Here is a 12,414-nt window from a genome sequence, read left to right as displayed (position 1 = left end):
AAAAATGCTGTGACAGAAAAATCTTCCTCAAAGTCATTTTTTTAAATGTCAAAAAAAAAAAAAAAAAAAAAACCCAAGAAAGTAATGGAAACTTTTATGTACCAGTGAAGTGACTATAATTTTAATTGATGTGTGCTTTCGATAACAGCCACCTAATCTGTTTACTAGACATCTAATCAAGATATTCTGTTGATTTCCAAAGGAGAGATGATGTAGACAAACCAATGAAAGAAAACTTTCCATTAGAGGGCACACAAACAGAACGTTTTCTTTGGAAATACTCATTCTGTGTTAAGATGCCACTCTAAACTTTCATACTTTTGTGTCAAAAGAGAAAAGAAAGCATTACATTTTCTCTATTTTAGCATGTAATTTATTGAATTTAATTTCTGTTTGGATTTGGTTTGGTCTAGTTTGGCTTTTGTCTTTGAGACAACATCACCCTTTACAACCCTGGTTGGGTTGGCATTTGCTATGTAAATGAGCTAGCCTTAAACTCACAGAGATCGGCCTGTCTCTGCCTCCCAGGTGCTGGGATTAAAGGCATGAGCTACCTACCATACATAGCTTAGTTTTTTGTTTTTGTTTTTTAATATTAGACGTTAGAGATGGCCCACAAATTAAGACCATTAGCTGTTCTTCCTCAATACCCAGGTTGGATTCCTAATACCCATCTGGTGGCTCACAACTATTTATAGCTCTATTTCCAGGGGATCTGGTGTCTTTTACTGGCCTCTGACCACCAGCCATGCACAGGGCACACAGACAGACAGACAGACAGACAGACAGACAGACAGACAGAATGCCTGCACATGCAAAATAAAATAAAATAAATTTAAAAGAAAACCGCAAAGGAAATGGTACCCAGAATTAACATGTCAATTTTTAATGTGTGTAGATTTAAAATATGTTTCATCAATTTGTAGAGGTAATGATGTAATGATATGTTACAGGGGTGATTCTCAAATATTTTGTCATCATTAATAAATCATGGGATATCTGAAGCTGTTTTATTTTGGAAAAATTTTAAGCTTTTTTAAAATTGTAATTCTTAAAAAAAAAGAATAAAATAGAATTTATATTAATATCTTTGTGATTATATTTTACCTGTTTCTTGTTTATTCAGTTGGATTAGGAAAGAGATGTAGCTTTCCAGCATTTAATCTTAACCTTCCATGCAATTAGCATTAATTCCAGAAAGGTAAGAGACAAGGTCAAACACAGTGAGAACACTTGGGGTTCTCATTTAGCTGTGTCTACTTGAGTCAGCCATTTATCGAAATGAAGGTGCAGAAACGAACATATGTTTGCTGAACTACATCATCAAAAATTTAAGTTGTGGTACAGACAAGCTGAATTTTTTTTTTAAAGATTGGAAATTTTTATAATTAAAATCTTTTTAAGGGAAAGTAGACATTTTTCATCTATCTCTTCGGCAGGTTTCTCTTAGTAATTTAAGGGGATGGGGTGATATGGAGAACCTAGACTGAATATAAAACAAAGTGCTCGTTAGCTGTTTTCTGTTGCTGTCGTTTGATGTAATCTATCATTTAATCATACATTTGTCAAGATAAAGCCTGTGACCGACAGGGCTGTTGGACAGAACTCTTGACCTCACGTGACCTCACCACAAAACTGCCCAGCCTGCATGTGCCTTCAGCTAGTTGTGCTGGAAGTGGCTGTGTCTGCATTTGGGGCCAGGAGGTGTCAGCTGCATGGTCAACTCCTTTAGTGCTAACCAGACTGTCAGACCACCATTGTTCATGATATGATTTGTTTCCATGTACACAACTTCACATCAGACATGGTACCTCTTTAGACCCGCAGAGGTTAAGCAGCTAGGCATGGAAAAACAAATGTTACTATCTCTTGTTAGCTGCCAGACACACACCCACTAAACACATTTGCTGTTGGCATGCTGCAGCTGGGGACCGTGGACACTGCGGTAAGTGGAAAAGACAAGGCCTTCACTTGGTCTCAGACAGTTCTTATCCATGAGCACGCTGCCTTCATCCCCCACAAAGGCTGCAGCATGACTCACAAGAGCTGTGCTAAGCGACTCACCCTCAGACCCATTGCCCCATTATTACTTCAGTCTCTGAAGAGCACTGGGCCCTTCGCATCGATAACTGTCTGTTGCTTTCTAATGAATAGCACAGCGCTTTATAAGTGAAATAAAACCATGTTGGGGCATAGAATACTTTCCACAGTTCATTTGATTCCTATAAATATATATGTATATATTTAAAAAGATAGCTATGTTACTCCCGTTTTCTCATGAGTCAGAGACCTGTCTCCATAATTCCTACCTGCTCCTCCTAGCACAACACAAAAGACACACATCTTAACCATGGAAGGGTAAAGATTCATTTTGGATTCTGTTGCTAGTACATCCTTGATCATCCCACGGCAGCTTGATCCCATCTAGTACCACAGAATGGAATGTTTAGATTAAAAGTGATCTTCCTGGTAGCTTGCTTTCATAGCAGAAAACTGAACATTGCATTTCTTTCTGTCTATCACCTCATTCATTACATGTCGAGGCTGCCTCCAAACCAAACCCCATGTTTGGTTTCTTTTCCCAAGAATGAAGAACATAATGTCAAGTGTCATGTGTTTAATATATGTGTGCAGTGCTGTCAATTGCTTTGAGATTGCATGAATGTATGGATATCATAATCTTGCCTGGGGTATACAATGCATGCTGGATGTAGGTACATATGCAACCATCATCCCTGTTTACCTGTAGCGATGCTTAGGAGTTCCAAAGAAAGATCTCCCAAACAAACAAACAAGAGGAACATAACAATGGAGGGGAAAGCTACAACCACCCAACGATTTTTAAAGTGAATTCCAAACTCATTTTTGGTTATCTTCAGTGAAATTGGGCACAAAGTGTTCTACCTGGTCGTTTTCTTTCCTACATAAATCCAAGGAGCATGCATGTACTCACAAGAGAGAGACTGACCTCAAATGAATACAAACACCATGATTAAATGTAGCTCTTTTTATTTTTTCAATAAAAAAATCTATTTCTGGCTCCTCCTTGCTGCACACGCTCTTGCCTATTGATCTGTAAATGGCCTTATAGTTTCATCCAAGCATTCGCCCCTGTGGAATCAGAGATGCTTGTTGCGATGGAATAACAGTGGCTCTGTTTTCCACAGTCAGAAGCTGAGCTTTAAGGAGCGAGTGCGCATGGCTAGCCCAAGGGGCCAGAGCATTAAGAGCAGACAAGCATCAGTAGGTGACAGGAGATCCCCAAGCACTGACATCACTGCCGAGGGCAGCCCCACCAAAGTCCAGAAGAGCTGGAGCTTCAACGACCGAACCCGCTTCAGGCCCTCACTACGTCTCAAGAGTTCCCAGCCAAAGCCAGTGATAGACGGTAAGTCTGGCCTTCGTGACAATTTTTTTTTTTTTTGATTTTTCGAGACAATTTTTAGGCTGCTGTACGATTAGGAAATGACTCGTTCTCCACTGCACCATTGAAGGTAGCATGCCAGGGAAAGAAATTGTTTATTCTTATTGGAAATTTATTTGCTGCTCTGTGTTAGTTTTGAGAAACAACTTGGGCAGCTAAATCTCTATCTCTGTGAAGGCAAATGCCTGGAAATACAGAATAAGGTGAGGGCTTAGCATGTGCAAGACCTGGATCTTTATGACTGGTGGCACATTTTAAAAAGAGAGAGAAAGAAAGAGAGTCAGGAAGGAAGGGAGGGAGGGAGGGAGGGAGGGAGGGAGGGAGGGAGGGAGGGAGGGAGGGAGGGAGGGAGGGAGGGAGGGAACCATTTTGTTAATTCTTCCCTCTTATCTACATTTATTTCAAGATCACTGTGACCTCCTTGATGGTATGTGTGCTGTGGGTGGCCAACCAAGCCCCAAACTAGAAAGACTAGCAGGCTCCTTGAAAATAACCTGAAATGTATGTGAGACAGGTATCCTTCTAGGCAAAAGGAAAATGGTCTTCTCCCTTGTCCCACCCACAATCCATCTCCCACACACTCAGAGGCTGCTGTTTGTCATAGAGCTCAACCATGCCAAGCTCAGCAGTCTTCTAAAGATGGTTAAAGCTCTCTTTCTCAAGAGGAATTAACCTATTTTCTTTACCACCTAAACCTGGTAGAAGGTTTCCTGCCAACCTTTTATTGACTGACACATAATTTCATGTTTATGAAATTCTCTTTTTTTTTTTTCATTTAAAAACTAGCGTAGTTTTCCTTTTAAGTGTGCCACCATCCCGCCCCACCCCCAGGATCCCTCACACTGGGCAAAAAACCAGAATCAACGAGCATCTTCCATTAACGCATACAAACTGTAAAGGCCACTAGGCCTTATACTCTCGTTCCCTGGCACAACCTGTGTTTTCCCAGGCCCTCAAAGCTCCAGGGATAAGGCAAACAAGCAGAGGTCATGGCTGCAGTGATCATGGGTCCCTGTGGTGAACCCCTGGAACCTTAGGCTGACAGCCCCTCCCAGCTTCCTCAGAGGGCCTCAGGGACCTCCCTTCCACTCTCAAGTGAGCAATACAAGTCCGTCCTTCACACTTCTTCACTCTCCATGCCCCTCCTGGTGTCAAGATCTCCAAATAGACTTCTAGATGCTGACCTGATGTGGCCCTACCTGGCAGAGATGATGGCTCCCATCTCAGAGGCAGGGACATACTGATCCTGCTATGCTTTGCTTTCACCTGTTGCTCCGCTAAGCTGGGAAACGCCTTGTCCTCCATTGTTGGGTACGCCTCACCCAGGCATCTGCAGCGCCCTGAGTCTACCACAGGTTGTCAGGGTCCTGTTTCTATACTTTGATTCCCCAGAAGGAAATTCTCAGATAGCTTTGGGGCAGCTAAGTCTAGAGTATCCGGTGCACTTGAAAATGACTCACTAATAAAAATGGATACATCCCTTCTGTAAAATGGTTTGGCACATAGATAGCAAAGCCATAGCATTTGCCAAAAATTAGACACAATTACGTAACAGCACCATCTCCAGATATAAGAAACAGTATCAGATGTTGAAAATGATTCTAACTGATATGAAAGGGGAGTGATCACAGGCCAGATAGCCTGATGCATGCCTGTAATCTGAATACTTAGGTAGCTGAGGCAGAAAATCATGGATTCAAGGACAGTCTGACCCACACTGGAAAATTTAAGCAACAGAAATTGACTGTCTCGCTGTCTTGGAAGAAAAGTCTCAGCTGAAGGTGCTGGCATAGGTGATGCCTACCTAGGACATCTTTCTTCATGGTCCTTCTGTCTTCACATAGTCTGTTTTTCTCTAGCTGTATGTGTGATTTTTGGGGGTATGGAACATGAACCATACTCGATTTAGACATACCTTAGTAACTTCGTTTTTAAGCTAATCACTTCCTTAAATACTCTGTCTTCAAATACAGTAGCATTTAGAGGGATTCTGGGCATAAGGATTGCAACACATGAACTGGAAAAGGCAAACCCAGTTCAGCAGCTGGCAAGACTTCTGCTTCTAAAACAGGCTCCCTGGCTGGTTGAAGGGTGTCCCTGGCTTCATCCTCGACCCTGGGTTCACACTATACTAAGTCTACAATTATTACACATTGCTATGGACCCTTATTGTGATAACATGAAATTTGAAACTTTTGTTTGTCTCCTTGCTGTGAGGTCATTTTGGTTGGCTGAGCACGTTTAATTATAAAATCCATAGATACTAGATACTAGATTATAAATTCTATATTGTGCTGTTTAGCCTGAAGGAAAGAAAATTCCAAAGACTAAGTAGAATCACCTCTACCTAGCCTAGCATTTTCTGTTTCTCCAAAGGTATCTCAGAAGTCAGATATTAAAAAAAAAAATTAAAAATCCTGTTTTACCAAGTCACAGATTGGAAAGGTCATACATGCTAGATCATTTCATACAAGTGCAATTCTGTTTGCTTAGAAAAGAATTGCTTTTCCCTGGCTGAGGCCCTTCTCAATCGATTCTGAACTCCCCAAGTGGGGACAGGGCTGATTGCTGCCCTGTTGAAGAAGCTCTGAGGGCTCCTCACTGGCAGGAGATGGTAGCTCCTGACTTCTCATTCAATCCAATAGCCAAAGGTCTTTACTTATGATTTAACTTGAAATTGGGTCTTGGAAATTTTCAATTACATTTTTTACAGAAAAAAAAAAATAAAGTAGCCATCAAGTAAATGTGGCCTTCAATTAGGTGTATACATTATCTTCGGTGTCTCTCCAGGTTAGGAGCATGCCACTTATTGCCCGTAGAATATAATGTGTAATAACGCTAGAGCCGACTCCCAGTCATCCCTGGTCCACTCATTTGTTTGCTTCTGGAGCCTTTGTCAGCTGGTCCTTTACATTTCATTACGCATCAGCATTCTCAAGGAGCCTGCATGAAAAGAAGGAAGAATAATAGGAATCCAGATATGCCTGTGACTTAATAACTAAAAGCTACATTAAAAAAAAAAAAAAAAAAAAGCCGGGCGTGGTGGCGCACGCCTTTAATCCCAGCACTTGGGAGGCAGAGGCAGGCGGATTTCTCAGTTCGAGGCCAGCCTGGTCTACAAAGTGAGTTCCAGGACAGCCAGGGCTATACAGAGAAACCCTGTCTCGAAAAAACAACAACAACAAAAAAAAAAAAACAAAAAAAAAAAACCAGCCTTTTCTGAATATCGGCTACAAATGAAAAACAGAAAGTTCGTGGTTAATCTCTAAGTGTGAACATTTTCTTCTGAATCAGGTATAGTGTAATGACTCATATGCGAACTTATTAAATATCCACTTGGTTTTCTTTGTTATGGTCTTCATAAGATTAATATGTAATACTTAAGAAAGTCACTCCAGGTAGTAGTGGTGGTGCACCCCTTTAATCCCAGCACTTGGGAGACAGAGCCAGGCAGATATGAGTTCAAGGACAGCCAGGTCTACAGAGGGACTTCCAAGACAGCCAAGGCTACATAGAGAAACCCTGTCTCAAAAGGAAAAAGAAAAAGAAAGGAAAGGAAGTGACAAGCAGCTGGCAAATATTAAAGCTAGAAATGTACAAATGGCTGAGGGGGAAAAATCAATTCTAAGGATATTTACTATATATTATCACAGTACATATATTTTAATCAAGATGACTTGAATGCTATCTTTTAATCTATGCATGCCTACAATAACTGGCAGAAGTGCCCCCAGTTTAATACTTTAGTAGCATTTGTGCCTCCATATAATTTTAGAGCTCAGGTAGCCATGGAAATGATATCTTTATCATTAAAAGAACATAAAATTACAATGACAGAGGTAACTCCTGTCAAATCTTCTGTGACATATATTGTTCTAACTGCTTTATCTTTACAAATGGGTAGAATCCCTGTGTTGTGAAGTGGTTTACATTATTGTCGCCGTTTCTTCAATGAGAAAATGGAGGCTTAAAAACAAGTAACTAGCCTGCGATCTCACAAGTATAAGGCACAGCACTGTAGCACACAAGCAGGCAACCCAAGCTCACAGTTTTCTTGTACACACATAGCTGAGGTGGGCTCCATGTAGAGATGCTAATTCTTCCTTGTGCACCTTGCATCCCTTTCTGCTTCCACTCTTAGCTGGCCCGTGGTTTCATTCATCTATTTTCCTCCAGGCCAGATTACCCTTGCCACCAAGTCATATTTTCTTGTCACTGTCTCATCCTCTCTTCCTCAGAGTCCCAGCTGCCACAAACATGAGGCCAGCACGCAGGTTTCAACATGCCCAGCTTCACTCCTGCTTAAGGAGAAAATACAAAATGCTATCCTGCTGTGCACACTGCTGACTGCCAGGGATGGTACTTGACCATCACCAGATGTTTGTGAAAGACTGATACTCTCAAGATGCAGGGAAGTGGAGTCAAATGTTGAGTGCCTTCTAAATGGTGCATTTCCTTGAGTACTGTCTCTTTGTTCCTGCCACAACTGATATCTCTCCTCTCTTCTCTTCATGATCCTCTCTCTCCTTGGTTAAGGTACCATCATATGTACATCTGTTTGTAGGCACAAATCAAGCATATCAGAATACCTTAAAAGATAATGTGATTTGGAATAAGAAAACGGTTACCTTTCTTTTTAAAAAGTGTTTCTTTTGTGTAAATCTGTTTCACCAAGTGATGCACTGTGCAAGAATTTCTCATTTCCTGGTCTGGGGGTACTTTTCTGTGATGGAAGCAGGACAGTCAGGTTTTTGGGCTAGCCTCAGCTATGCAGTATGTTAGAGACCAGGCTGGACTATATGAGATCCAGAGACCCTAACTCAAAAGACGGAGGAAGGGAAGAAGATGTGACCTGGAGGAAAGGGTTATTGGTAAAAAGCACTTGCAGAAGACCCAGGTTCTGCTCCCAGTATCCACATGGTGGCTCACAGCAATCTCTAACTCTAGTTCCAGAGGATCTGAGCCCCTCTTCAAGCTTCATGCACTGTATGTATAAGGTATATACACATATACTTAGACACGCAAACATTTAATTATTAATTGTCTTGTTAATTAATTAATTAACATTTGGAGATAGAGTCTCACCATCTCATGGTGTACCTTACCTGGAACTCCTTATGTGTAAGCCTAAGTTCCAGGCTTGCCTTGAACTCATAGAGAAACACCTGCCTCTGTTTTCCTTTGTGCTGGGATTAAAGGCATATGCTACAACACCCAGCTAAATAAATAATTGTTTAAAGCAAAGAAAGAAATTTCCATTCAAGTATAGCATGCAATTTGTTTAACTTCTATACATTCCCTATCACCTTCAACTACCACTAATCTCCATTTTCCCAAATAGTTCTGCTTCTGGGTTCATATATCTGTCTCATTAAGTCTACACTATGCACATGAGAGAAAATATGTACTGTGTTCTGTAGGAGACTGATCTATAATACCTGTGCTTGCAGTTTCAAATGGATGGGTTTATTACCTAGCAAACAAAGGGGGGCGGGGGAGACAAGCCACAAGTAGTAGATAGGAATAGTAAGTAGATGGTATATGTTTTCATATAGATCAATTTACAGCACTGAGCAGAGATGACTGGGGTAGCCTGACGGAGAGAACAACCAAATGTAACTTTATTAAATCCAGGGCTTACCAACAGAAAAGCAAACAGGGAAACTGAGGCAATCAGTGAGGCTCCCTGGGGAACTTCCTCTTCCCAGATGAGCTTTCAGCTTCTGTTTTCCACCATGGACAGTTTTATCCCATGGGATGGACAGTAGTAACCTTTCCTGGAAAACACTTTATCTTCCAGCTATGTCTCAAGGATGCAATGTTTTTAATACCCTTAGCATTGCTTGCTGTTTGCTGTGGTTAGGATGGAGAGGGAGGTGCAGCCTGACCTGACTGTTGTTACTTCTTTTTCTGCTAATCTGGAATTCAGTTTGGTGTTGTTTTTGAACGTCCTTGAGTTACGTACTAGGTTCTCTGTTTAAGATCTCTCTGATTTTTTTAAATATGCCTGAAGCTATAATTTTCCCACTCGGGGCCATTTTCATTGTACAGATTCTGAAATGCTGTGTTTCTGTTTTCATCTGATTCCAGGATTTTATGTTTTCCCTCCTAACTTATTCAGCGCCCTACTAAATATCAATGCATTGTTCAATATCTTTAACTTCCAGTTTCTGCTCTTTCCCTTGCAGCTAATTGCTAGATCTCCTCTTGTGATGAAATAGAATACACACATTTTTTGTTACTCATTTTATTGTTTGGTAAGACTTGCTTTCGGAGGCTGGAGAGATGGGTCAGGGGTTAAGAGCACTGACTGCTCTTCCAGACGTCCTGAGTTCAATTCCCAGCAACCACATGGTGGCTCACAACCATCTGTAAGGGTTGTGATGCCTTCTGGTGTGTCTGAAGACTGCTATAGTGGACTCATATAAATAAAATAAATAAATCGAGTTTTATTTTCATTCAAATTTAGTACTTTGGATTAGTAACTATTATACTGAAAATTCAACTAAAAACCTAAAATTTTGACTTTAGTTAGCTGCAATCTTCTAATCCATATTGTTTTCTTCAAGTATTGCTGAAAAGGGAAACCTATACATGTTTTTTAAAAATACACAATTCAGTTTTTATTCAAGCAAATGTGCCCAAACTGCCATAATTCATGTTATACATATAATTCAATGAATGTATGTTGTCAATCTATATTCAGATTTTGAACACTTACAGAAACATTTTTTTCCTTTTTTTTATTAGGTATTTTCCTCAATTACATTTCCAATGCTATCCAAAAAGTCCCCAATACACTCCCCTCCCAGTCCCCCACCCACCCACCCCCACCCCCTTGGCCCTGGCATTCCCCTGTACTGGGGCATATAAAGTTGGCAAGTCCAATGGGCCTCTCTTTCCAGTGATGGCCGACTAGGCCATCTTTTGATACAAATGCAGCTAGAGTCAAGAGCTCTGGGGTACTGGTTAGTTCATAATAATGCAGAAACATTTTTTTAATTTTGAATTTTTTATAATGATAAGTGATAAATAACATAAAATGACCCACTTTATCAATGTTCAGGTATGTGATTCTTTTTTACATTAATTTCATTCACAATAACACTTTGCCATTACCAGTAATTCCAGTATTTTTCACGAATCCAACACGCACAAAAAAAACTTGCTTTTGGGCATTAAATCAAAGAAAGATAGCATGTCGTCTATACTGGTGAAGGTTCTAGAAGCTGCTAAGAAAATGTCTATTCTTTCATATAGACTGTTCTGTAGGAGCAGGTGTTCTATGCATGCCCTGTGACCTATAGAGTCATTTAACTTGTTGTTATTATTAGTGCTGCTGCTGTTGTTGTTGATAACTTAATGCATAAGTGCTGCAATTACATGATGCTTTGCCAGGTTTCCTCTTCATCTCCAACTCTCCCTGCACATCCTCCATCCCCTCTAAAACTCATGACCTTCATCTTTATTATTGGGGTGTGTGTGTGTGTGTGTGTGTGTGTGTGTGTGTGTGTGTGTGTGTAAATACAACCTGCTGAGTGCTGAGTCTATTTAGCATTGTTCATATGTGTATGGACTTAGTGCTAACCACTTGGGATTGAATAACCTATTTGGGACTCTTTTATGGAGAAGAATCTCTTTGTTGATATTTTAAATCCCAATTACCTATGAATCAGACTACAACATCCATGTCATCCATTATGGATTTGTCAAAGTTGATTCGTGCCTTTATGCCCCAGTAGTGTTTGCTTTTAAAATTGGTTATGCTAATGCCCAGGCATATATGGCTTTAGTTTTTATATCCTCTTGATAGAGTGTTCCCTTCTGTGATGCTGCCATTAGTGGACCATGAATTCCCATAGTTTGTGTTCATTTTGGAAAGCTATTTTACCTTTAAGAACAGTTTTGCTGGATATGATAATCTGGATTAGCAGTTGTTTTCTTTCAAGGCTTGATACACCATTCTATGCCCTCACAGATTTTGGACTTCCTACTGAGACACCTGCTATTAATGTGATGTGTTTATATTATATGAATAGACACTTCTCTTGTAGTTTCAGTTTCTTTGCTCTGTGTATTTGGTGCTTTAAATATAATATATTATATTTAATATATAATATACTATATTTAATGTATAAAATATATAAACATATGGATAAATATACTTAATATATAAGATATATAATGTATGAATATAGTATTATATTTAATATATAAAATATATAAATATCATAGTGTTTTAAATATAATATGGTGTGAGAAGTATCTTTTCTTTCTTTCATCTGTTTGATGTTCTGAATGCCTTCTAGGACCTGGACAACCATCTCTTTAGCAAAGTTTGAGACAATTTCTTCTGTATTGTTGAATATGTTTTATATGCCTTTAACATACTTCTTCATGCTCCATGCTTGATAAGCCTTGACTTTTAATGATGTCCCAAAATCTTACCTGTGCTCCCCACATTTTGTTTCTTTCTTTAGTGTACATGACTTTCCTAGTTCATCTACCTTATCTTCACACTGTGTCTCTGTTTATCTACCTTATCTTCACATTGTGTCTCTGTTTATCTTCTCTGTTGAGGATTTCTCCTGAGTTGTTCAGCGTGCTGAGATATTTGCTCCAAAAGTTTTTGTTTCAGTGTTTCTACCTCTTTCTTCAATCGTTCTTGTGAAAGAAAGTATCTTCCATTTTATTCAACTGTTTATGCAATCTTTGAATTAACTTAAGAGTTTATTCAAATCCTTTTTGATTAGATTGAGCAGCATTATAACCACACTTTTTGAATTTGGGGGGATTTTATCTACTTGGAATCCATTACAGTAGTACTGCTGAGTTTTGAGTCAGTTGTAGTGCCTTGATTTTTCATACTTCTCATGTTCCTGTTAGGACTAAGTCCTTGTTTGGGTTTGTTTTGTTAATACAATGTATTTTAATGATCTATGAAGCTGACATCCAGGGCTGACTTCCAAAAGCAAGTCCCCAGAGGCAGT

General features: G+C 39.7%; 1 protein-coding gene across 3 annotated transcripts in view; it reads left to right on the top strand.

The window, feature by feature from the left end:
• The window catches only part of Kcnq5 (potassium voltage-gated channel subfamily Q member 5), a 611,319-nt gene that overhangs the window by 538,474 nt on the left and 60,431 nt on the right, over window positions 1-12,414 (top strand). For all 3 annotated transcript variants that reach the window (XM_085835922.1, XM_085835940.1, XM_085835933.1), the window contains one exon: window positions 3,168-3,388. In XM_085835922.1, coding sequence (XP_085692048.1) covers window positions 3,168-3,388 — 221 coding nt within the window. The remainder of the gene's footprint in view (window positions 1-3,167; window positions 3,389-12,414) is intronic.

The sequence above is a fragment of the Mus caroli genome, unplaced genomic scaffold (assembly GCF_978045245.1).
Source record: "Mus caroli unplaced genomic scaffold, Mus_caroli_1 scaffold_1, whole genome shotgun sequence".
NCBI lineage: Eukaryota > Metazoa > Chordata > Mammalia > Rodentia > Muridae > Mus > Mus caroli.
This window is presented reverse-complemented; position numbering and strand designations above follow the sequence as displayed.